General features: G+C 40.1%; 1 protein-coding gene across 2 annotated transcripts in view; it reads right to left on the reverse strand.

The window, feature by feature from the left end:
• Nucleotides 1–302: 302 nt before the first annotated feature.
• The window catches only part of CALCR (calcitonin receptor), a 147,122-nt gene continuing 120,061 nt past the window's right edge, over nucleotides 303–27,363 (reverse strand). The window contains exons 8-13 of one of the 2 annotated variants that reach the window (XM_079301024.1): nucleotides 24,940–25,093; nucleotides 19,994–20,054; nucleotides 19,833–19,899; nucleotides 17,266–17,484; nucleotides 9,144–9,185; nucleotides 303–3,436 (exon numbers count right to left, since the gene is read on the reverse strand). In XM_079301024.1, the coding sequence (XP_079157150.1) occupies nucleotides 3,215–3,436; nucleotides 9,144–9,185; nucleotides 17,266–17,484; nucleotides 19,833–19,899; nucleotides 19,994–20,054; nucleotides 24,940–25,093 (765 nt within the window). In that variant the 3' untranslated portion in view covers nucleotides 303–3,214. The remainder of the gene's footprint in view (nucleotides 3,437–9,143; nucleotides 9,186–17,265; nucleotides 17,485–19,832; nucleotides 19,900–19,993; nucleotides 20,055–24,939; nucleotides 25,094–27,363) is intronic. The other variant, XM_079301023.1, reaches the window with a different exon arrangement.

Consider the following 27,363-nt stretch of genomic DNA (forward strand, 5'->3'; position numbering starts at 1 on the left):
CCCCAAATTTTTGAGAAGTACTTAGCTTTACAAAGACACACCAAACCTTTAAAATTCCTGGCAGTGGAAATGTAGGTACCTTCACATTTTCAGTATTTCAGATGTCCATCTTTGTAAATCTGCTCATATTTTGTTTATTGAGGCTGGCAAAAAATGGGAGAAGAGAATAGAACTTCACCACATTTGCAGGGTTGTTCTTATCCCAAAGCAGAGTTATTTTGCTAAATGAGCCCTTTGTAGTGTTTTAATTAAGGTAGTATTATTGCTAACAATTTTAATGCAGAGAAAATAGTCTGTACTTTTGTTGCTGTTTTATTTCAGATAAAATATATTTATTAAGTAAATAAAATAAAACTCAACTCTTACTTTCAACATCCCATGCCACAACAAATATTTTAATTTGTGCTGTGTTTCTGTACCTCGTAAAGGAAAACAACCAGCATCCAGCTAAATCTATCTTCCTGATAGATTTAGTCACTCAGAGCAACCACACAAAACCTTCTGCCAGAGCAAATGCTCACTAAACTAGGTTTTCATGTGTTGGGTGTGATGTTTGAGAGGAAACAGATACTGCAGAGCTGATAAATGTGAGGTTGCTTTCATCTTAAAGTATACCTTGAATCCATTGATTCAAATGTCAGCTCCTTCTGTACTTTTTGATACACTGATACATTAATTACATGTTTCTTCTCTTCTTGTGAAATCCATTAGAGTCAAACCACCCTACTGTCAAAATAGGAATTATTGAGATAGTATCAGCATTCTCAATATTATTGTCACTAGTGTATGGTGCTATTTATAAAGCAGAGAATAAAATGTACCTTATGTGTGCAATGATGACATTTCAAACCATCTTGAGATGAAGAAAAACAACATTTCCCATTGGAAAATATTTTGATTAGAAATTACTCAGTAAGTACCTTTAAAACTCAGCCTTTCCTGCAAAATCCAAGTGTGATGACAGCCCTAAATTCAGTGTGTATGTATTTTTTGTGACTGGAAATCATCATCCCTTGACTGAAGCCAAAACTTCCAAAAAGACTGCCACAAGCGCACCGAAGCTGCAAACAGTATCCTAAACCTCAGGTCCTGAATTTGACTTTTCAGAGCACTCTACTAAACAGAGCAAGAAAATATCATTAGCAAAGAAAGAAAACAATCAATATAATGGCAAAGCATTTCCATTTTGTACATCCACATGAACGGAACTGACTGTGAAACAACTTGCACTTACACGTTGTAAACATGTACATTATTAGAACCAACATGTTCGTTATTAAACTCTCTATATTATGCACATTTCTTTTACAATCAGCTCATCTGTGTCTTTAGAAAGCAGGAATGCCTTCTGCAGCCCTCCTGGGAAGTGCAGTGTGCCCTAAAGCTATTCAAAATAATACAGATTCATAGCAGAGCCACTTAATAACTGACTCCTCCATTTCCTATTGTTCACTGGTGAGAGTAGAAATAACAATATGAGAAATACTGTTAGAAAAAATAGCTGTCTTTGTATTCCTTGAAGTCTGAAAAATAGGCATGTGGCTTGAACAAACACACACAATGGTATTTTCTTGTAAGTGTTCTGCTGGATTGACCGTGTGATGATCTGCACCGCCAGCAGAGCATTCCTCTTGTTCCCCAGCTCCTCTTTTTGTTCTACAGTGGCAGAGCCAGCAGCTTCCTCTCACTCTGGGGATGTGGTAATGCACAGCTGGTGCAGGTGCTGGTGGTGAGAACAGAGCAGCCTCCTTCCCTGCAAGGCATTGCCTCCTGTATGGACAAGGCAGATCTGTCCCTCCTCACAGTGCTGGCTCTGCAGCTCCTCCTCGTGAGCTCAGTCCTGGAAGGGACTTTTCCAGTGAGATGGTCACTCATGTAGCTAGACACGTAGGTTTTTCTTCCATTTAAAATCTACAAATTGAGGGTAAAGCTTAGGATCTGGTGGTGTCAGGGAAGGAAAAATCGGCCTGGCTGGATACAATATTTAAAAATGGTTTCAGATCACTGTGGAGGAAATGGCCTCATGTTTTTGGAGTCTACACTGAACTGTATTGTGTAACTCATTCCTGAGCACTAAGAGTTGTTCATTGCTCATCCAAGTTAACAGGGATTTGTCTGCTAATTTCAATTGTAGCAAAAATAGGTTATAAAGGTTTTTGGCAAGACTATCTAACGACAAGAAACTCTAGAGAGCAATCAGATTCTAAAATTAGATGTTTCCTGTCCTAAGATATTGGGTCCTGATTTCTTTCATGGAAGCATTTGCTGTGATCATGGCATTTGCTGCCATGATCACAAATTTATAACAGAGACAAGCATTCATCTAGCACTCAATTCAGAATGCCTACTGAATTAAACCATAGTTATCAAAGAAATTTCACAGTTTATTCAGAGTAAGAGAATTGTGTCTTAATGATGAGTTCCTGGGCAGAGTAATAGAGTGACAATTTTTCCTGTAAATAAATATTCTTGAACTACCAGTATTGTTAAACAAAATCTATTTTGAGACACCTTCAGAACTTGTGTCATTAAGCCTGAAGAATGGATCTGTTTCTCTGAGGGTGTTTGAGATCTCAGTATGCAATAACTATTTCACCTTAATTTGACTTATGCCTCTGCTAATGGGATGATAATATTTTGGGGTATCCTTTGGGGATGGTAATATTTTGTGGCATTTTTGGAAAGCATCAAGATTTCAATACTTTGGAATTACTTTCTGTTCACATGTTTGATTTGTCTTGCATGTGTGAAATCTTTTAAGCAGTCATCAATCTCATTAAAAGTGAAAAATAAAGGACTCCAAGTCAGTTACACTTTGTGAAAGTTGATGGTTTAAAATCTAGTGTTAAGGAAAAGTACCAAAAGCAAAAAGTGCTGAAAGTTTCCAATTGCCACATATTGGTTCTTTCTTTCCTATTTGCTATTGGCTACCTGGGGGTGTTACAAATGTCAGATGGTATCAGGAGATGTGGAGATTATGCAGCCTGGTGGGCAGGCCCATGTTCACTCCCTGCTGCAGTGCACAGGTACAAATGCTACTCCAGGTCTGCATCACACTCCCTCTACCATCACTGTCATCAGAGGTTGGTGTGGTTTGAACAGGGTGTGTCCTTCTGCCTGGGCCTGCACTCTGACACAGCCTCCCACCCTTCTCCCCAATTTTTTCACAAGCAGAACATGAAACGATGTGTTTGCAGCGGCTGTAGGTGCTCAGCTAGGCAGATGTCTCTCCAGATTTTAATGCAACGAGTTCAGAGTCCTCTAGGTATCTCCCATTCAACTGTTCATTGTTGGCATCGTGATGGTAGAGGTACACAGGCACCTCTGTGATGGACGTGGCAGTGTAGGAGGTAGATCGGGTGGAGCAGTGCTCACGGCGCCTTTGGCCCCACTGGGTTTTGTACTGGGTCCACTGCCTCTTGAGAGCTCCTTGGACCTGTGAGGGAGACACAGCCAGGGTGAGCCAGGACAAACCCCTGCAAAGGAAAGGAAAAGAGAGAAAAGGAAAGGAAAGGAAAGGAAAGGAAAGGAAGAAAGGAAAGGAAATAAGGAAAGGAAAGGAAAGGAAAGGAAAGGAAAGGAAGGAAAGGAAAGGAAAGGAAAGGAAAGGTAAAGGGAAAGGAAAGGAAAGGAAAGGAAAGGAAAGGAAAGGAAAGGAAAGGAAAGGAAAGGAAAGGAAAGGAAAGGAAAGGACGAAAGGAAAGGAAAGGAAAGGAAAGGAAAGGAAAGGAAGAAGGAAAAAGGAAAGGAAAGGAAAGGAAAAGGAAAGGAAAGGAAGGAAAGGAAAGGAAAAAGGAAAAGGAAAGGAAAGGAAAGGAAAGGAAAGGAAAGGAAAGGAAAGGAAAGGAAAGGAAAGGAAAGGAAAGGAAAGGAAAGGAAAGGAAAAAAAGAAAAGCTGATGTTGCAGCTGGATTCTTGCCCCTGAAATGCCTAATGCATTTTGATAACTGAGGAAGCTCAGCCTTGAGTAATGAGCCTTTGCCATGAATGGTAAAGTGTAAATACACTTCATGAGGTTGCTAGGACTAATTTTGTAGAAAGAGTTAGAGGATCAGTACAGCTAAACAGGGATCTTGTTCTGCTAATTTAAGAACAGGTTCTGTGATCACAAAACATAGAGCCCTCTACATAGCAGAGCAGTAATCTGCTAAGAATATTTTATTCTACTCTTACATTAAGAGTGGTGTTATACATGGTACTAAGAAACTATTTAAACTATTAAAACTGCCAGGAAATAAGAAGAACTTCTCCAGCTGCATGTCCATGCATGACAGCTCTTAATAGTGTTGTGATATGAGCAGAAAGTGGGCAAATCCTGGGTCTGTTTAGATCAGTGATTCTGAACATCATGAAGTGAGAATAGCAGCAGTTTGGCACAATAAATTGGTGTAAATGACTCTCTCCTCCAGAAGGAGGCAGGTGCAAGTGAGGCACTGTGATGACAGGAGTCTACAAATTTCTCTGCTCCTGCTGAGGTGGGCAGTTTGTCATTTGGAGTATGTATTGCTATTCACCTTCTCATAACATATAAAGAAAAGAAAAAAACAAAACCAACAAATGGCTATGTGGAGGTTAATTAGATATCAAATGCAGGAAAGCCATATGGTCACAATGGAACTTTAATTACTTGGGCTGTGAGCAAGGTTTACTATGCCAGTATTGAGAATTAAAGTGAAATAGCTGCAACTGGGGATGTTTTATCACACTATCACCTAAGTTTATTACTGAGAAGGAATTACTGGGTCAAAGAGTAATGCAGTGGCAGCACTTGATACAGAATGAGTTAAACTTTGTAAAGATTTCTGTCACTTTAAAATTGCCTTTTTATGTTACAGTATGAATATTGTGGCTTTGTCACCCTGGAAGCTATGGGGAGGGACTGGAAGAAGAAATCCTCAGAAGTGCTAGGACAGTGACTTTCCCCCTAACTCCCCGGGGTGGTGGCATCCAGGGCAGACACAAGGAGGATAATGCAGAAACCATGTCTGTGCAGAGAGGCTTTGCCTGCCCACAGCCACCTCTCACCCACACCATGGTCACCAGAGATTCTGGCCTTCACCTCTGCCCCAGCCTGACCATGCCTGCATTTCACAGCACTTCATTCATTCAGATTCATGTCAGCATCTTTAGTGAAAGCAGCAAGAGCCTGCTCTGAGTCTTTCTGTTCCTCTCCTAGCCCTCTCCTTGCCCTGCCTCTGCACGAACCCCAAGGCTTTGACTGCTCTTGCATGGGGAGAGGAGCTGCTGTGCACTGAGAAGCTCCTGATAAGCTCCCCAGCTGCTCTCAGCTGAGCCAGAGTCTGTCAGTCCATCAGAGCAACCACAGGTCTGGAGATGGCAGTGTGCTTAACTGGAGAGGGAAGAGCAATGTCCTTGAGCCTTACAGAGCCTGCCATGAGGAGCTTGTAACTCTTCTTCAAAGGGAACGACACTTACATTGTGTGTATGGTGGGCAGAGAGCAGACACATCCCTTCCAGTTCAGTCCGTGATCAGAAGTGCCATTGTACAACTCTAAAAGGCTCCACAGAGCAGGGAGAGCACAAGCTCAAAGCATCTTTTTTTTGCTCTCTGTTGAACTGCTTATTTGTACAAGGACCTGGCCACAAATGGATAATGGATTGTACAAATTGCTGATTTGAGTAAAACTTGCTAATCTAGTTTTCTGCCACGATTCCAAGAATCTCAGATGATAGTAACTCAGTGCCAGCTAAAACCATTCAGGCATGGATTTTAAATATGTAAGCAGCATTACTGAAAATCACATGCACAGCCATGGCATATTAATGACTGAGGAGGCACCTGGGGACCAGGAGGTGCAGGGTGATGCCTGCCATGCTTTCCACTGTGATGGCAGATAAAAGAAAGAAAAGAGTGAAGTGATGAAGAGCTCAAGTTTATTTACTCTGGTCTTCATGACTTTAATGTTTTTCTCTTCTCTATTAGCCATTCATAGCTCATTGGCACAAAAGACACATGGATGTTTTTTCCCCCAAATAGACTTTCCATTCTGTTGTCCAGCCTTGCAGTCTAGAATCAATCCCAGGCTTGAAAATGTGGTCTGGGGAGCAGACTGTGGCAGAGACCTTGTATCATCTGTACGAAATTATTGCTGTTGGACAGAGAATCTACAGTGCTGCTGGACACCAAGATTTTATAAGAAAAGGTACAAAAATATTTCTCATTTCAAAAGTAAAAAAACCCCACATTGTTTATGTGGTCTTTCAGATGAATGCAGACATTGGTACAGCTTTTTATTATTATTTTTAGATTCCTTTCTATAGATGGGCTCATCATACTAGAGGTAAGTGAAGCATTATTGATGAATGCACTTTAAAACACACTAAAGAAGTTCTGAGTTTAGCATTGTTTGTCCTGGCTAAGATTAATGTATTTCTGCCTTTAAGTTAAATGTTCCAGTAGGAAAAAGTAAATCCCAGATTAGCCAAGCTTCCGCAGTAATAAAATTAATCTCTTTGCCCCACACTGAATTTTCTCGTGAGTAGCAATTTCAGCCTCTATGGCAGCAGACGTATGCAGCAGCTTGGAAATAATCTTATATCATGACCAAAGACCAGACTGCCTTTGGTCTGTGTACCTCTGCATACAACAGGACTAAGGGTAGTTAGCTCAATTTTCTTCAAACTCAGGTTAGTATTCCCTTTGGAAGGCCCTAACACCAGTTTGGCATTAGTCTGTTGTTGTTTTTCTATAGGTTTTGTGCCTTATATGTCTGCAGATTGTGTAACTGCAGAAATAAATGGGAGGAAGGGGTCACAATCCTTTCATCCTCTCCTGGCCCAGCCCAGCCCAGCCCAGCTACTCAAATGCACGAAATCTGCTGGGTGTTCATGGGAAATGTGCTGCTGCAAGTAGCATCAAACTGTTTTCAGTTGCATTAGAGATATGTAATCTTTGATACTGCTCACCTTTATGGGAAACTCTAAAAAAAGCTTCCCTAAATAATATTTCCTTGAAGAAAATGAGAGAGTAGCAGCACTCCTGCCACTGATAGTCTGCAAATCTGAAGCAGATGGAATGATTTTGAAAATGGGTGTAATGGTGAAAAGTACCCAAGCACCAATAAAATCACTTTTAACACATCTGAGAAAACTGCATCCTCGCAGTCATTTTTTTTACTGCCTGACATTGATCCATGTTTCTGACCAGCTGCTCCACCAAGGAGTCATCAGTCATGCATACAGGCAAGCAGATGCCTTGGATGTATTCCTTGGTGCACACCTTGAGAATTGTGTTCCTGGGGTTGTAAAGGTGGATGGGCTCTTCTGACATTGTAGCATTGCCAAAAGTACTTTGCAATTAGAGCTAGCTGATGAAACTAATACACTTTAAGGTACTTTATGTTTTCAGTGCATTTTATTGTGGCCTTTCCTCATTTTTAACATTACTACAACCTTTAATCCAGACAAATCTGGGTGTTCTCATTAGAGATGGAGAATCAACCTTTTGCACTAAAGCTATAAAACATAAAGGGAATTTGTTTAGCAAAACCAAATCTGAAAAAAACAATGGACATGACACTGTGGGGTGAGAATAAAGCCTTATTCAAGACCAGGATTTTGGGGAAACACATTGTTTGGAGGCCAGTGAGGAGACACTGGAATACTGCTTGTACACAGTGATGCAGTCACTCTCACAGGCAGAGGATGCTTCAAAAACTGCCTGACTGGTCTCTACTTTCTTTACAGCAGGTGCTCCATACCAGGGAGTATCAGAAGTTTTCTTTGTTTCCAGGGCATGGGTATTATAGAGTGATGACAGCAAGGCAGAAGGAGAAAGGTTATAGTAGCCTGCAGATACTGGGGACAGAAATGTGCTAGGAAAAGTGTTGTACATGTCTTCAGCTTTGCTTAGCTGGATGCATGAAACTGTGAATTTCTGGAGCATGATCTTTACAGCTCTCATTTCATGTTAGGTTCTGATGTGATGAGCTGCTCACATTTTGCCATTCTCTTTCATGCCTCCTGAGGAGACACTGCCATGCAGTTGAGGTCTCTGCAGTTGAGGCCTCTCATCTTTTTTATTCTTCATTTTCTCTGTACATTCACACAGGGAGCCAGCCAGAGGCAAATGTACAGAGATGTCAACAAATGGTGGCAGAATTTAATACTCTCTTATATCCTGAATGTTATCAAATCAGCCAGTAACACCTTCTCAATAAGATAACTTGCTTCCAGTCTCTATCAAAATATCAGTGTGGTCATGCCATTATATGGAATTTTCTGGTTTCTAATAATATACAGGGATAAACAGGAGCACAAATATCTCTCTGTGTTGACTTACTAAGTGTTAGCATCACAAAGTTTGCTCTGTATCTAATTCATCTGCTCTGGATTGAAAATGAACTTTTAATAGACTTCCTAGCTTTGCTAAGAATCATGGTGTTTTATTTTGCTACAGTTGAATGCTCTTGATGTGTTGAAAAAGCTCTTTTCTGCCAAGCATCTTTGGAAAATTTCTTTCTTGTGGAATTTAAATGATTCTTGACATATTTTAACCTGCTATTTTTTGTTTAAAAAAAAAAAAAAAGGTAAAGTGGTTTTAAAACCCACTGTAGGTGTATATATATATATGATCCAGATGTAAGAGAATGAGAGAGATCTTTGCCTTCAGGGTTTTTCTTTCTCAATTGCTATACATGAAACATTGGCTGTAAAAAAGCCAGTGCTAATCCTCAAAGGAGCACAAGTAATTGCACTCCTCCACCTCTGACAGTGCTACCAGAGATGGATTTGCCATGGTTCTGGCCTGAGCTCCCCACTGCATTCTTCAGGCAGATTCCTGAATATCCTCTCTGCTTCTTAGGGAGTATTGTGGTCCTCCTGCTGTTCTGGGGCAGGAATGGGGGTAAAGCATTGTCCTCCTTTGCTTAGACCTCCATCAGAGTGTTGTGCCTGTACCTCATCAGGTGCCATCTGCCTCGTGATGGTAACACACCTGATCAATCTGCTCAGAGATAATCCAGTCACACTCTGCACAGAGCTGTCAGAAATGCACACCACTGCTTGTGTGTAGAGAGCAAAAACAACATGTTTGTACTGTGATATGCTTCACATTTGCATTAATGAATAGCAAGATGACTATTTTGCAATTTCTGCTCATTTTCTGCTTTTCGTGTACTTACCTCACCATTGAAGAAGCAGAATATGGTAGCTACAAGTAAGCCCTAAGAGAAGGAAAAGAAAAGAGTTTAGAGATCAGAATATACAGACTTCATCATATTTTGGAAATCTGGACCTGATGGATACAAGATAAAAACATTAATCCACTTCCTCTGCATCACAGACACTCCCCATCTTTCACTGGTATGCTATTGAATGGATTTCTTGCCTTTTCATAATGTTTTACAATTTCCCCCTCTGAATTACTAGATTTTATTGATTATCTATTACAGCTATAACTTTATTTATATATAAGAGATGTAGAAAAAGAAAATAAAAGGTAGGAGTATATTTTGCTTACAAAGGAGTGCCACACTGCCACTGATTTTGCTGAAGAGATGGTAGAGGAATTTTGTCCTATATGTTGCCACTCATTCATCAGAGTGTAGCTATCCAGTCAAAAGTGTCAGAAACAGAGAATCCAGCTGTCCCAGGAAGGCTTTAAATTGAACTCTATGTCAGGATAAGTGAACTGCTATGTTGGGCATCATAATGGATGGAGAGGGTATGAGAAGAGGTGTAAATGGCCAGAAAAATAAAAAAACCCATCACAGTACATGAGTTAGAAGGTAGGGAGGCAGAAAAAAAGGGAGACACTGCACATCATAGTTTGGTTGTAGATGGCTTTAATTTAATTTCATCATCACCACAGCTGTTCAGATAGCATTTAACTACTGCTATAGGATTAAACAGGGCCAAGGCAGGAATATGAGATGGGAAAGTATGAAATTAATAAGAGAGAAAATTCTTGCACAGAGTCTGCCATTCAGGATTATGTAGTTACTCTGGTCCATGTCCTAACTGAACTCACTTTTATTAAAATAACATTGCATAGCATCACTGGGAGCCAAATGCCTTCATTTGAAATTACTTAAAGCAATTATTATAAACTAAATGTATGGCAGTTTGTGAAATTGAGGGGAAAACTGCAATGCTGCTTGTGCTCCCAAGGGCTGCTTTGAAGAGCTTTACAGCTGTATCTTTTCTATAGAACCTTCATTTAAATGATTACCAGTTGAACTGTAGATAATGCTTTGCAAAATGTCTTGAACTCTCAGATGCATATTTTGCACCACAAACAGGATAAGCTTTTATATAGTATAAAAGATAATAACTTTTTACAAAATGCTTATATAGAGATACACAGCCTGGTTTGGACAAGTGCTGACCACTTCAATATTGACAATTATTTTTCTCCAATAAATTTTCTCTGGTGCAGAATTTGTAATTTGACATAAATTCAAATATCAACATGAAACAGCATGTAGGAGGAGGATGAAGGGTAGACATAGTAAGAAAAAAAAGTTTCTTTTAACATTTTGGCAAAGCAGTGATCATTCTCAAAAAACTTCAATCTCAGCATGCAGTAAGCAATAGCTTGTCCATAAGCTTTGGGTTGAGAAGCTCCACAAATTCAAACAAAACCTTACAACTCTAAAGCAGGACTTTGCCAGACCAGGCACTCCTAAATCAACATTTTTGCAAGGGTAGGAAATGTGCCAGTTCCTTGAAGCCTGTACCAATGCTGTTTGTGCCGTGCTGCAGAAAGGTTCACAGCTGGGCAAAACCTCTGCTCTTGAACTGCACCCTTGCAGCAGGGGTCTGCTACTGTGCTAAATGTGGTTTCACTATCAGCAGTCAGCCATAGTGGCAAACCAGAGGAATCTTGGTCTCCTCTGGGAGCAGGGATGCTCAATGCACAGTCTACATGAGGCATGGAAAATCAGAAAGCAGCAGGGGGAGAGAAAGAAGTAGAGAAAATTTTTTCAAGTTTGTTCTTCAGTGAGAATATTTAGAGGGACTGTAGGAACCTCAGTTCAGAAATTGAACCTGAACTATTGAAGCCATTTTCCATTTCAGTTCCTGTGTGGTATTGGAATTCTTCTGTCACATCCTGCAATTGCTCCACTTTTCTGTTATTCAAGAGTGTCATTCCCTTAACTAATGTTTTCTACTGTCAAATTCTGACAGAAAAGCTAAAGAGGAATGATGCCTCAAATCCCTTTCAGTTTCTCTTCTAGTTTAGAGTGAGAAAGTACACCTGGCTTCTTGCTATTTTGAGACCACGCTTGTTGTACATGCTCTGGCTGAAGAAATTGTTTTCTGCAGTCTGATCCATGTACATCCCATTGCTCTTCTTCCACCTGCCATGGCCCTCTGAACTCTGCCATCTATCTTTCTCTTATTTCTATTTCTATTTCTATTTCTATTTCTATTTCTATTTCTATTTGTCTCTATTTCTACCTCTTCATACATAAAGTTTTGCCATTGTTCAGAGGACTGTTGTTGTCTTCAGCTGTAAAGCTACAGAGATATCAGTAGCAGACACCAGCTTTGTCTGTCTGGAGCCAGGAGGGCTTGGGATTACCATAATTCTACAGTGGATCTATTAAAACATGCAACAGAATACATGCAGGTTAATTATTTAATTTAAGGCCCATGGGTTATTTTTCATATCTCTTTGACACATATCTTCCAAATTCTTACTGCTACTGGTTTTTGCTCAGGATACAATTCTTGCTGAGGAAGAGATGTCTAAGTCAATTATATCTCTCTGCCACTGTGTGGAGTTGTTAAACTAACCTGTGATATATTGTCTGCTCCCAGCAAGATAATGTTGGCTGTGGTGTTGAAAGCAGAAATGAAGGATATATTTATTTTAAGATGAGGGCTTTTAATGAGTTCTTCTGAAATTATTTATTTCTGAAACTGTGTGAAAAACAAATGAATGTGGCTTTTAGCTGAATCATGCCATAGGCATTCCCCAGAGACAGCAGCTCTCAGACCTTCACATACCTTATTAACACTGCAGTGAGATTTTTCCAGGGTTTAAGTGACTCTACTGGCCTAAGTAAATTCATTGTTTGACAGGTATTTAATTTGTATCTCACTCTCCTAGAAGACATGAGTGCCTTGGAGAGAAATTCAAGGAATTTGCTCAGGTTAGAAATAAACAGATAAGCAGATTCTGCAAATTTACATAGGTTTCCCATACCTCTTTTTATTCTTTTACTTGAGCCTATTTCTTCATTAAACAAAAAAACCCCATATATAACTATACTTATTTCTGCTGTTCCTGACCATGTCCAGGCCCTAATTTCTGCTCTAATCAACTATACACTGTGTAGATGTTAATATTTTAGTGTGGTTATATATATATATATTATTGATGGTAGAAGATAATGTATAGGGGATCATAATATAAAAAGGAGTTTTTTGATTCTCTATGGGGACTTTGTTTCATGTCCATTCACTTCTCACTTCTGGAGCTGAATGGACAGCAAAAAAAAAAAAAAAAATCATGGCTGAGGTTGTTAGTAGAAGTACATCCCATTCCCACCTCTCTCATTTTGGCAAAGATAAAAAGCTTTGAGAAAAACAGCAGTGCATTTCTCACCACCTTCATTCACAGCACACTCTGAGGTAAATGACTGGATTATGAATTGATAATTTATGTTACAAGAAAAAAAATCAGCCAAGTAAAGAACGTGTCTGTGCAGTTCCTGCTGCCACTGAGGTGGGGAGATTATATTGAGAGGGCTGGAGACAGCAGCCCACCTGCTGCAAAATGATAGAGGCATCCCAAAGCTCATGCTTTGCTTCTTCTCCTGCTCTCTGTGGGGGTTTCATTACTGTCATTTTCTGCATGAAATTTTAATATAAATGTGCCAGTTTATTATATCCAGCTTACAAAAACTATTTTCTCTAACCTTAATTGGCTCAAATATTAAAAAGCTATTAAACTAATAATAACTCAAAGAGAAAAAAAGAATAGAAAATAAAGAAAAAATGCTTATGTTATCAAAAGCAGTCCTATAACCTTAAGTTTGAACAGAAGGAGAAAATATTTCTGCCCAGTTTGGCATTACAGAGGATATTTATTTCCTTTTAAACTGAGAAACAGATGGAATGAATACCTTCTAAAATACATTGAAATTTCTCACTTTTTTAACAGGCTACTTTTAAATGGGTTAATTTTGTTCTGTATAAAGCTGTATAGAAAGCTGAATTTAAAACTTGGAGGCAGTGTGCATATTTATGCAGTCCAACCCTAGGCCTAAAACATTCAAAATATCTTTGCACCAGACCAGGCACCTCTGAGCTGCATCCTCCTGCCTGGCAGGGTGGGTGCTGCAGTCCTGAGGGTGCTCCCTGGAAGCTGCACACGAGGGATCTCACTTGTGGAGAAGGAGACAGTGATTATTCTCTGTTCAGCAGAATAAACCCTTTTCATTTGCCAATAAAAACCAAGGCACTTATGCTGAATAGCATTTTAATTTCTCATTAGAAGTATACATGTAGAGCCTCAGTCACCAAGGAGTTGAGAAGAGCAGCTTTAGCTGCTCCTGTATTGCTGTGGATTCAGGGGCTGCTCCTCCACCCCTCCCTCACAAGCCTCCATGGATCTCTCTTCTTTGGCACAGTGACAGTGCCCTCTTATGTAGCCTGACAGCCTCTAAAAACCTGCCTTGAAGGTGCTGGAGATGGAATGGAATAGAATGGGAGTTGGTGTAGGAGCTGGAAAGCTGAGGCTTATTCATCCCTGGGCTGGTTTGAGGTCTCTGGGAGGACCGTGTCTATATGTGGGACCAATTGATACATCATGCAGTTAATTTTCTACTCTTCCTTTCTTCTTGTGAGGCATATGCTATGGACAAATGTCAGAAATCAGAAGCTGGCATAGTGGTCATCAGTAGCAGAACCTCTGACAGAAACACAGCACCCCAATCTCTTTACAGCCTGGGACTTCTCAAAAGATTTTCAGTGGTTCCAGGGATAAAGGAAGCACCAGCTCCAGCCCCAGCTCCAGCAGAGCCACATCTCTCTTGCTGTGTCTTGGAATGGAGACCTGAATGCAGCACCATGCAGGACCCAGGGCTGCTGCTGCACTCCTTCCCAGGAGGAATTCCCTTTGCCCAGGAATACCATTTTGTCTTCACTGGGCAGCTTGATGGGGTTTCCAGGCTTTTGGCAGATGTGTTCTCACACCAGAGGTGTTCTCATTCCAACTGAGGTGTGTTGGTTTTGTGTAGGGTAGAGTTAATTTTCTTCATAGTAGCTAGTAAAGGGTTCTGTGGATGTGGGCTGGAAAATGCAGGGATGTTTCAGCTATGGCTGAGCAGGACCTCCAAAAGTCAAAAGTTTGCTGCTTTTCATCTCACACCACCTTGAGTGGGCTGGGAATGCACAAGGAGGTGGGAGGGGACACAGTCAGGACAGCTCAACCCAGCTGATCCAAGGAGTATCCCAGATCATATGGCATCATGGTCAGCATAAAAAGTGGGAGAAGAAGAGAAAGGAGGATGCTTGGAGCACTGACTTTTTTCGTCCCAGATAATTTTTACATGTGATGGAGCCCTGCTTCCCTGAGGATGCCTGAACAGCTGCCTGGCCATGAGAAGGTGAGGATGAATTATTTGGCTTTGCTTGCATATGTGGCTTTTGCTTTATCTACTAAACTGTCTTTATCTCAACCTGTCAATTTTCACTTTTACCCTTCCAGCTCTCTCCTCCAAACCAGTGCAGGGAGTGAGTGAGTGGCTCTGTGGGACTGAGTCACCAGCTGGGGTTACATCACAACAAAATGGTTGAAATGTCTTTCTCTTGCTTGGTGTACTTTTGATTTCAACATTCTGGAGACTAAAGAGCTGATATTTGTGATGGCGAGAAGAGATATGAACCTCCAACTTCAGAGGATTAATGAGAAGTTGGCTAGCAGGTCTGGAAATGTACATGCATTCCCATTTGCAGCACAAAATCCAGTCTCCCATTTTTTTATCATTTATATACTTGTTCTTCAGGTCTGTTAAGAAGAATCTGGTTGATTGTGTGAAAGATACATGCAGTAGACATCCAGTGTTCGTGAATTGTTCATACAGCCACATTTGAAAAACTTTTGCTTAAAAGTGTGAACATTGATAATACCATCACAAAAAGAGTGGGACAGATCAAAACCAGACTTCTGCTGTTATTCAGAAGTGACTTCAGCAGAGGAAACCTAGCTTGTTGATTAATAAAATAAAATAAAATAAAATAAAATAAAATAAAATAAAATAAAATATTGGTGTGTTGTTTTTCAACCAGAAAAACCACTGTCTGAAAGAAATACTAGTACATGGAGGTCTTTTGTGAACAATTTTTTTTCTTCAATCCTCTGAGTTTTACAATTAACTGCAGCGCTTGTTTGCACCATTTCTGTGTACATGAATTATATAACTAACACATCAATCCTTCATGTTCTCTTAAAGAAGTTGTGTACTGTGAAAACCTGTCTCTCTGTTTGAGAAAAGGCATACAATTTTCCCATTTAACCAGTGCAGAAATGAAGAATATATAACATTTTGCACCAAAAAAAGATTGCCAATTTTCCCCAGGATGCCTGCTTGTACACGACTGACATGCCATGAGCTGCAAAACCCCAGAGGCTGTTGCTGTGTCTGCACAGGCTGGCTGTGCTATGGGAGTGCAATAGCCAGTGGGGAAGCACAGCCATCACACCAGCTAACACAGGATCTGCTAATTACAGAACCAGCCCTGGAAGAAAATGAGCACCAGAGGAGTGATTATACAGCCAGTGATCGATCTTAAATAGGCATATGAGAAATGTTAGGGAAAGGATTAAGAATGTTTATTTTAGGTCACAGTTAAAAATCCAGCCTAAGTGGAAAAGCAGCTGGCTGCAGCCAGCAGCACAACTGCACAGCCCTTCCAAAAGGCCAAATTCCAGCAGGAAGCACTGAGATGATACTGCAGAGGTGTCAAGAGTTCTTCTGTGTGAGCAGAAGGAGCCCATCAGGGATGAAACTTTCCTTCCCTGGACTTCTCCCTCACCCAACCCCCTTCATCACTGCAGCCTCCATTTTAACCTCAGTTTGGCAACTTTCTATTGCCTTGTGATCACAATTAGAATTTTTAATTAAGACAATTATAATTGGTTTTGCAATTCTCCAACAACTGCACAAGACTTAAAAGATATTTTAATAGTAATGACTATTTTGGCACTCTGTCTTATCCCAACTTGTTAGAACTATAATCAAATAAGGAAAAAATTAATTTGGAGATATTCCTTTATAGATTTTGTAAATGAAAAAGTAACAATACAGGCAACAATAGAAGGAATGAGGCAGTCATTCCTTTTAAGCAGAACTGTAATATAAAATGTCATACCCTTCAAAAGCAGACCTATAACTTCAGTTATTCTACCCATGCAGCAGCAGGAACACCCACAGTTTTGAAGAGATAAGGATGATAAGCAGGATAATAAATCTGACAGGATGCATAGATTTTGATAGCCTTATTTATAATTTCATTTAAGGAAAAAGCACTACTGATTTTTTAAGCTATCTTCTTATTAAAGCATTAAAATAATTTCTTCACTTTCCTTCCATATGAATGGAAGCAAGAAGTAGGTCACCATACTCACACATGTTGACCACTGCTCACAAATGCATTGGAAAACTGCCTTTCCTAGTCAATATAGGACTACATATATTCTAGTCAATCAACCAGATAAGTCAGCATTAAAATTCATTTTGGTTTGGCTTGTTTTGTTTTCAAAAGAAAATAAACTAGACTTATTGGATGATGTTGTATTCTCAGAACTTTTTTAAAATCAAAATGTCAGTCTGATAATGGAATATGCCTAATAATGGAATTCTAACTCCCAAATGCAGCTTACTTAGTTGGCTCTGGTTTTGTGTGTTGGCATTCCCTTTGAACAACAGTTTGGAAATACTGCTTATTTTTGTATTAAGGTCACAGAACTAGGTCCAGTCAATTTGAGCACTTCAACAGAAGTTGTGCTGGAACATAAAAGCTCTGTGAAATCAGTTTTCTCTCCATAGTTTAGAAATAGTGTAAACTGATAATTTTGGTGACTTATTACATTGTTTCCCCTGTCTTGTCTCTGTTCTTCACACAGTGGTGCTGCTTCTTTAAGTGCAGATAATCCAATACTACACAATGGTTAGAAGACAACTGAAAACACAGTTATTTTCAGCTTCAGGGAAAAACCCCTAGCAATAGTATCTTTGAGTAAATTAGCTTAACATCAAACAATTCAACTACACTGAAGCTGCCACATACCTGGTAATGCATGAGAATATGCATGATGTAATCATATATTTCTCCAGCAAGTCGGTTTTCTGGTCTCCAGGGAATAATAACAAATTGAATTCCTAGTAAGGGCACCAGGATTAAAGTGGCTCTGACAGCTTTCATATACATGTTGGACTCAGCACGGTGGGTGTCTCTCAGCTTTGTCACCAAAACTCGGACAATGTTAAGCAAAAAGAAAAAATTGACCTGCAAAAACAAAGCTATTGTAGGTGAAAGCATTCAAATTAAACAGACATTCAAAATAAAAATGCAAAGCACATAAATGGCAGTAAAGTGTGACTTTCTAGCTTTATACCATCTCATCATGGGCAGCTCCTTGGCAGTCAGGTCTTGGAAAATGTCTTGAATATTTTCAGGAAAAATCTCTTAAGCAGCTCTACATGTTTTAGGGCCTGCATGGATGCTTCAGGCAGGCAGGGAGCAGTTCTAGGATGCACTGGATATTTTAACACTGATGTGGGCAAATTCAGGGTTTCCAGGGAACACAAAATATTATTTTTATATTGGAAGTTTAAATGGGGTGGACAAATTGTCCCCTAGAAATAACCATGTCTCTGTCCTGAGTCTGACAGTTGCCAAGCTATCTTGCCAGGTGAGACAAACTCCAGCATGTCCCTGGGCACATGGGACACATGGGAGCACACAATTTCCCTAAGGGATGTGCTCCATGGACTAATGCTCCATGCTTGTGTGTGAGCTGGGGTGTAAGGCTGCTCCTGAGGAAATCCTAGGCCACACTTCCCTTCACCAGACTGCAGGGAGCCCGTGGTACTCTACCCAGGGAACAGACAACAGTTGCTGTCTCAGGGCAGAAATGCCAGACACCAGAAAACTTTGTCCCTGACCCTTATGATCAGTGATACCAAGTAGTTCATCATCTCCTCTCCTCAGTTATTCCTGGAATTCTGATCTCAGCATAGAGTAACCTGCCCTTGACCCTGGCTTTGCAGAGAGCTCCCTGTGGATGTGCTGGGAGCCTGCAGGAGGAGGAGGGCAGACCCAGGCTGACAATGAGCTCAGTGGTTGCCCTGTGGACATCCCTGGCATCACAGACCTTCTTGGTCTCCAGTGTACCAGATCACTCTTTTCCACTCTGCTACAGTAAAATCAGGCACTTGAAATAATTATGCAAGTTGCATAATTTCCATATATATTTCAAGAGCTCTAATCACATCTATATACCAGAAATTTCAGTTGAATTTTTTCAGAACAGTGAATCAGCAATCTCTGGTAAAACATTTCTTCACTTCTAAACTATGCTGGGAGGCCTTTCAACTGTTTTACATTTGTGCTGTACTAGAAAAGAGGAATAATAAATTACTTCTGAGGTCCCATTCAACATTAAATCTAAACCTTATTCTCCATCCTATTCTGACTTCACTCACTCTGCTTAACCTTCGCTTTCAGATTTTCTGAAAGTAACTGTGAAAAGTCAAAGAATGACTACAAAGTTAAAAACCCTCTACTCTTCTGAATCAGTCTGCCACTATGGGATTTTTTGCAGCAAATAAAGCAGGACATACTGTAGGCATTGACATCTTCATAAGAAAAATAAGACTGGAAATTACATAAGCACAATACAGAAATTATGTCTTATTTTGAAAACAGCTGAAGATTGATCTTTTCCCATAATAGTCTCTAGTTTTTTCTTTGTGGCCAAGATGTACAGATGGGGATCACAATGATAAAAAGAAAGGTTAAATGGAGTCTCTCAGGTGGTAATTGGCACTGCAATAGCAGATACAACCAAGATCGAACCAATAAATCCACAATAAATGTGATTCTATGGGACCAACAGCCTACCTATAATGCAGAGAAGGATGGGCTATTTCACATGGCTATTAAAGACTGCTCTCCAGAAAGGGTAGAAAGATCTTCTGTGTTTTCGGCTGTTATATGGAAAGGTGTTTATTCAAAGGTGTTCCCAGTACTCTCTGTGGTATTGTTTGATCTCTGAGGCAATTATTGCAGACATGTCCACGCAGGTGTTTGCAGGTAAGAGGAAAAAGATGGAAGTTCATCTTGGGTGACACAATTAGATGAGCTTGGGGCTTGGGTTGAATAAAACCCTTTCTGCACCTGTCAGGAAGGTCAGGGTTATCATGCCTAGCTGCATGGCTGGCATACCAGACTTTGTGTGCATGCACATTGCCAAGGTGCACTTTGAATCTTGTCCTACTCAGACAGCCCAGTCCAGTTCTTTCCATGGCCTCTTTTAGCTCCCTACTTTTGGACCATACCAGCTCAGTGACCAGCAAAACTCATGCTGAGCAATCAGCTCAGCCCAGCTAAGGCACAGTTAAATGACTGATGTCACAAAAATGCAGTGTATTTGTCTCAAGTCCAAGGGAAAAAAGTGTTGTGAGCCTGTCCTTTGTAACACTGAGTACAGAAAAACTCTAGCTACTTCTGAGTTTCGACCAAAATACCTATAGTAACAGAAGCTTCTACTTTGTTCAGGTTAGCAACATTTCTAAAATAAGTATACAATAATAATTGAATAATATTCAAACAATAGCAAACAATATTCTTACCAACAAAGCTGCCATTACAGGTCCATGAACAATATAAAGCAAGTGGGTGTCAACACTCATCCAGCAGCTGGAAGTGAAATAAAGCATCAACATTTGTAATTAACTTGAATAATATTTGCTGCATAGCTAAATAATGCTGAGTTCCTTCAAAAACTACTCACTTATCATTGAAGTATCTGGCTCTTGCAACTGCATGGATGGATGCTGGCACTAAAGGGAACCCTGAAATGATTGAAGTTACAGATCAGTCTTGGCATTTGTTTAGCTTGAATTTCATGTGTGTCACACACAAATAAGTCTCTTGTCCACAAAAGTATGGATGGGAAATCACATCTTTCAGGAAATAACTTATTCTGTCACACCCAGATCCAGGCATCACCTCAATGGTGAGATGCAAAAGGGACTGACATTCATGGCAGGCCAAAAGGAGAAGCAAAACCCACAGACCATGCTCCCCTGGGGTATCTCAAAGCTGCAGCCTGGCTCCCCTGCACTGCTGTGGCTTTTTCAGGGAAGGGTGTGAGCAGGCAGTGTGGGAAGGATGTAGGGATCATTCTGTTCTCAGAGGAGTCCTCCCTCAGGAAAGCAGGGACACTTGTTAAAATCATGTAAATAACTGTTGAGCAATAGAGAGGCACATTGACTTGCACGCCAGATTATGGAGCAATAAGAAACAGAGTGAACAGTTTCTCTTTTGGAGCCATTGCCATGAGAAAGTGTTCAGAGCCAGGAAGTTTTTGAGGGATAGGAATTTGTGATATCTTCTGTAGGTTCTCAGCATTTGTGCAGCCAAGCCCCCTCCACGCAGCTTTATCTCAACAGAGAGAAGAGCTGTGAATCCCATAAATCCACATATCCTGACTTATTTGTGACACCTCAAAGGAGGCTTTGATGGGGAGCTGATGGGAGCAAATTTACACTGGGCTTGGCAACACAGCACACTTAACAAAGCAGAAAGCTCAAGTTCTCATTTCACTGAGAGTGATGGTCTGGTCCATTCCTTTTAATTTCCTTTCAGCCTGCTTAAATGCCATATCCTCCTCCCACAGGCTGGAAACCTGGAACTGGGGAGCCTGCACTGCAGGGTTGACCCCAGTTTGCACAGCCTTGCTCACACAGATGGACATGATCTGCTGCCTTGTCTGTCCTGTGCAGAGAGCTTGGTGCATGCCTTTGGTGCTACTGCTGCCTGTTCTCTGTGAGGCACAGACCTTTCCACTGAGCTGTGGATATTCTATAATTATAAATGAAAATGTGTGAAAATATCCTGTTGATACCATGATTAATTACAGAGGGATTAAAAGAACATAGATCCTGCTTTTTATCACGTGTTAGTGGTTTCATAAAAATATTCAGAAGAGATGGAGGATCCTTTGCCATATTGTGGGGGGTGAGAATAAGGTTCCAAAGATACATAAATAAGACACTCTCATGTTTCCAGGTATCTTTGAGCAATAGTTATTTACTCTACTGCCAAAAAAACCCCAAACAACAAACAAACCAGCTTTTATTGCAATTTACCTTGGGAGGACAATGCACCTGTGAGAGATCAAATTGCATTGCCTTCTCCTTTATATGGTTTTGGAAAATGATGCCATGGCCTCTGGCTGCAGAATCCCCTTTTTGGGGGATGATGCACAGCAAAACAACACAAAGCTCAGAATAAAAAGAAAGGAGTTTATGACCTCAGGGTGAGCTTATGGGATTGACAGCTTGAGAAAATAATTTTGATTGGGAAATGGAGCAAGTCTGAGCCAGTTTTATTGACAGATTGAAATGCAATTTTAAAGGGGCCTTCCTGTAATAGCAAAACTTCTTCAGCAGAAAACTGTGGCCTGCAGTATTGCAAGTAGAACATGTCACATGATGTAAAAAGAGATTTTTTCTTCTGCTAAATGCATTAGCCTAGGATATTTGGCTCAACAAACCCAAAAGCAAATCTTAAGAATGCAGTGGAAAGTCTTCATTAGCTGGTTGCAGGCTAAGAAGCTTATGACTCTCTAAAGCTCAGATTTCCATGTGCAGGATGGATGGGCTCTTCTAGGGCTAAATGTTTCTCTTGTAAAGGGCCAAAAAGCAGAGATTTATGGAGAGGTGGAGCATCAAGGACTGTGGGGTCATGGTTACATGTCCCACCTACACATGGTGAGCAGTGAATAATGCAGAGAAGGTCCCCCGCCACCCCAGGGCCAGATATGACAAATCCCTTTAGGTCATGTCAGGTCCTTTACAGCACAAACTGGCAATCAGGTCAGGACAATTTGGAAGGCACTCAGTTACTCAGTCTCAGCACTCTCCAATAAATTACTCCCTTTTCACTTTTATGTGGAGCTGCCTGAAGCAGCCAGAGTGAACTGTACTGTTGCACACAGTTGATACTGTTTTCTTGTCCTGCATAATAGTGATTTCCTGACCCAGTGAAACAATAACAAATAAGAAATGACATCCCCAGCAGCTGTTCCCAGAGAAGAAGTCAACTGATGGCATCAGCCTTGAAACATCTGCCCATGTCATATTCCATTCAATCACCTCAAACCTTTTGTAGATTTTTTAATATTTGCTCAGATTTTTATTTTTCTTATAAAACTATTTTGCAAATGTCATTAGTGGCTTTTTCCAAATAAAGTAGGCCAGATCTTCTTGCATAGGAACTAGCAATAGCAACTTCATATTGGACATTTGCCTTGATCTCTTGAATTGTAATTCAGAGCACAGCCTGCTCTGGTTCTTCTGTATTGCCCTTTGGAGAAACGTATCTCTGTCCACTGATTAACATAGATGGATGTACAAAATTTGACTGTGTCACTACTCCTTCTGGAATCAGTGGAATTACAATGACTCATGCAAACTTAAGGGGCCACCAGATTGTTGTAACCAAACCATTTTGCTATTATTAAGATTTCTACTTTAGTTAGGAGGTGCTAATAAATAATTTTTTTTTTTTTTTTTGTGGAAGAATTAATATAATTTCAAAAAAAGGCAGCTGATGCCATTGTCAAGAGTTACGTCCATTTTTAATAACTTTCTTTTTCAAGATATCAGCACCCTATTACCACAGCCACTACTCTCTTTATTTTTCAGGCAGCTCTGCAGATACTGATGTGTGTCTTATCAGGTAACTTCACTGAATTCCCCACCATGGTGTCATTCTCAGCACTACTACAGCTGCTTGCTAGCTTTCCTTGCAGTCTGGATGTCGCAGGTGCATTAAATTGCACTGCCTAAATTGAATGTCTTAAAAAAAAAAAAAAAATTGTCTCTGACCATATTCCTTTTGCATAATTGGATATGGAGTGACACTATTTTGGGAAGCCTTGCTCTGCAAGACATGAAAAAGCTTTGTCTGGAAGCAAACGTTTAAAATGACTCTTCACATTGGGTAGCTGTTTCACAGACCTATGAGACTTTTATATTCAGATATTCTGAGCTATGAGACTTTTGTGATGGCTGCTTGCTCCAAGAGGACCCAACTATTTGGCAAAGTCCAGAAACTCTAACTTGATTTAGAGTTCTTCAGGAAGGTTGTCTTCATTTAAGAGCTGATAACGTTTCCCATAGTTTAAATTCCAAAAAGCATGACAAGTGCCTCTCTTCTTAAAAAAGATGCCATTCTCATAAGAAAAAAAGGAGTTCTCATGAAGAAAAACCCAATAAACAAACAAAAACCACCAAAGATAAATTATTATATGCTTAGAGACTGCTGTCTGTCACTATAAACTACATAAACTAGAAAATAATGTAAATTTTCTAATGTAGGTTTCTAATGCCAGTATCCAGAGAGCACTAAGCCTTGTATCACAAGAGGAAAGTAAATGACTGGACTTCAAAATGAAAGTCCAGATATGGGATAACTTTGCTGTTACTGCCTATTTAGGACAAAAGATTGGATGCCTAACTTGTGTTTGAAGATAGTGTTTTAAATTTCTTCAGAGCATATAGAACTGGGTAATTTTCCTCTAATTACTTAGTTATCTAATTGTCCATTAATCTAATCTAAAATCCCTAATTTTTAGTGGTTTAATCAATAAGTCTATTTTTCTATTTTCCTGCTGTAAATGAAATAATCTTGAAAAAGTAAAACTTTGCCAAAGAGGATGGCAAATATAGAATAAATTGTATCTGCTTCAGGCAGGGATTGCAGGAACAACCCTGTGTGCAGTGGGACAATGGATAAAGTCCATTATTTGCTGCTTTGCTGCACCAGTGGTTTCAAGATAGGGGAACTGCCTTACCAGAAATTGGAATTAGGCCAGAGATTCATGGTTGCCAAATTGGAAAAAAGCTCTTGACACTGATTTTCTGTCAGCACTGATGTGGACTGGATTTAAAATAGTAATTTAAACGTAAAAGATTCTTCATTGTTATATACTGATTGCATTTATATGGTCTTCTATTGGACCAGATAGTCCAAAGGAAAAGTATCTGCTGCTAACCCATTAAAAATGTAAGGTCTCTTAGTGGAAACAGAAGAGAATGCATATTTGAAGATGAAGAACCAGACCTAGTCACAGTTTCTTTGGAAATATGTATGTGACCACATGCTGTTGGACAAAACCTGTCCTGACAGTAAAGCCACTATCTACTTAGTAGGTAAAATAATTCTTTTTTCTTTAGAACAACATATGCCAAAATATATCTGATACTGGATTAACTTCCAGAGAAATTCTGGTTCCTCTTTTTGTATGCTGTGTTTGCTTCAATTTATGAGACAAAGATACTCGTCTTTCCTCTTGATTCCAGGAAAATTATACTTTAAAGGTTCTGTCACACATTCGTGTTTGTGCATATATGTAACAAAAATAAACAGTCTTTGTTTTCAGAAAAAAGATATACTTGAATAGAAATTTATTTTTTCCCATAGCTTTTCTCAATGGAGCTTAAGTATTTCTTTCTGTAAATCCCAAGATGCAGCAAATAAAAAACAGATTTTTGTGTTGCTTTTTGTAAGTTTCTAAGCCCACATAATTACACACACTCAGGGTGCAAGATCTCAGTCTTAAGCTGTGATCTAATGGCATAAACTAGATCATGAGTGGCACATAAGTGCTAGAAGAATTAAAAAATCTGAATGTACTGGCTATTTTGCTACAAATGGTGACATACATACCCCAGCCCAAGAGGTAATACCAGTGCAGACGCTGCTCTTCAGCAAACACTGCCACCACGATCAGAGTGTGAAGATAAATCCCTTCACACAGCATCCAGAAGTAATTGCAGCCCAGCATGTACTGATGAAAGAATTGCAGCACTTTGCAGCTCACCTGTTAGATAAATGAGAGAAAGTCACACACTTGGCCAGCATTTTGCATTTAAGTAGGCAAAGACAAATGCTACTGCTAGGCTAAAAGGAAGTAAAGGGGAACAAAAATTCTCAGCTCTTTCTGCTTTTTGAGCCTTTTTTCCAGCACCTATCAGTGAGATTTTAAACTTTTATAAATGAGATTAACTAAAGGAATTAAATTAAACTAAATGAATTTAAATTAAATTAAATTAAATTAAAACCCTCACAAAATAGAAGACAATTATGATAACAACACTCCTAAAAGTATCACAAAATAAAAAAATTTCCTTCAATACCCTGTAATCAGATGGGTTTTTTGAGAGCTGAAACAAACAACTTGTTCTAGAAGTTCAGGGAGGACTGTGAAAAAGAGTAGCATCAAGCTCCAATTTGGGTGACTTCCTTTGGATCAAAATTTTCTAAGATTTTTTTTCCATGTATCTTCTAAGCCAGAGTAATTTACGATTTAAACAGCCCCCAGCTCTGAATGAATTCCTCTGGAAAGTGCAAGTTTTGGTGGCAGCAGAGATTCTTTTTGTTGGGTACCAGGGATACTGCCTTTGCTGCTTTGTGAGGTGACAGCTTTGCTTCATTTTGATGAAATTACAAATCAACACATGGAGCTAAATGGAGCTGGTGAAGTGGATCCCATGCATGGTTCAGACAAGGTTTCAGACAGACCTTGACAAGGGATTGTGACTACAAATTTCTGGGAAGCACTGGGCAGGTAGTGGAGGGAACCATGTTGTGTCCACTACTGGAGTGGCAGCTGGAGAGGGACAATGCTGCTCCTCTTCTGAATGGCTCTTGTGTCCATTTTCTTTCTTAGGGTGGGCAGTGAGACCCTTCACCTGCATTTCCTTGTCACCACATCCCAGGAGGGACAGGAGGAGAGAGCAGGGATTGCTGTGCTGACAGAGACCCACTGATTCTGGGGAGCACCACATGCTGTCTGGAAATCTGAGGTCACAGCAGTGATAGCAAAGTGACAGTCACCATCTGTGTCCACAAGAAAATACTTCTTTCCCTTAACTTCTGCAGATGTTTTTCAAGCTGACTACCTGGGCTGTACAAGATGCCATTAGGATTCACTTTTCTCTTGCAAGAGAAGCTTTTGCAGTTCAGCAGATAGGGGACTGTATATTCTGCATTTGTCTGAACTGCCCTTGTGGATCAGAAAATCTTCTCAGTCATCCAGTCCACCACCTTCTGTTGCTGAAGAACATTCCCAATTGCCCAAATGTGTATTTAATTCTGTTTCAATATACGCAGGTCGGTGTTCATCAAAATATAGGTTTATTGATACATGAGGATATAGGATTCTGACAAGATTAGTGTGAAGAATGGATTTTTATTTTCTGGTAATTCATGCTTTTTTTCTTGCCATACAGGACAGAACAGACTGTTACTTCTTCTTTTTCATACTGTGGCTGAACAGTTCTTAAAAGTGTGTCAAAAGGGTTGCATACTGAACCCAACCCAACCCACCACCAATACCACCACCACCAAAACAGATGATATATTGCTTCTTTTTCCGTGGGCAAAAGTGTTTGTTAAGGCACTTATATCATTCCTGCACTGTTTTTCACAGGTCTGGGTCAATATGTTCATTGCCTTGTTTCCTAGCCCATGATCAAGGCAGCCTCCTAGCTGGTGGCTTACCTTTCTCCCTTCTCCCCTGATCATCCTTCCCTACAAGGGTTGCCTTGCCTGACAGATGCTTCCCTCACATAAATTCAGGTGGCACCTCCCTGGCATCAACCAGCTACCCCAGCCTCTAAAACATAAGCAAACTTCATTATGTCACAAGCTTTCCAGTCTGCAGGTGTGCAGGTGACTGAATCTAGTGGGGTTTAATTCACAAGCAGCACAGGCTGAGAGGAAATAGCAGGTCCTTTCTCAGCTGGGTGTGCCTGTCTCTTTAACAAAGGAATAAAAAAGGTTCCACTTTTTGACAGCCTGGAAACAGATAGCACTGTCCTGCACTGTCCTGCACTGTCCTGTTGATGGCTACAGCAAGGGGAAGTGGGAAAAAATTATCAGGAAAAAATTACCAGTCCTCAAAGTCTGGTAACCACCTAAAAATCAGCTTTTCTTGTGCTTCTGGAAGGATGTCCAAGAATGAACCTCTTTTGGCAGAATGTAATGTGGAAAGAAACTCAATCTGTGAGCAAGGAGGCTGCCTCTGGCCACATGTTTTAATTTCATTGATGGCCACAGAAACTGAGAAAAGTTCTTTACAGATCTGCA

This window comes from Erithacus rubecula (assembly GCF_903797595.1).
Source record: "Erithacus rubecula genome assembly, chromosome: 3".
Lineage (NCBI taxonomy): Eukaryota > Metazoa > Chordata > Aves > Passeriformes > Muscicapidae > Erithacus > Erithacus rubecula.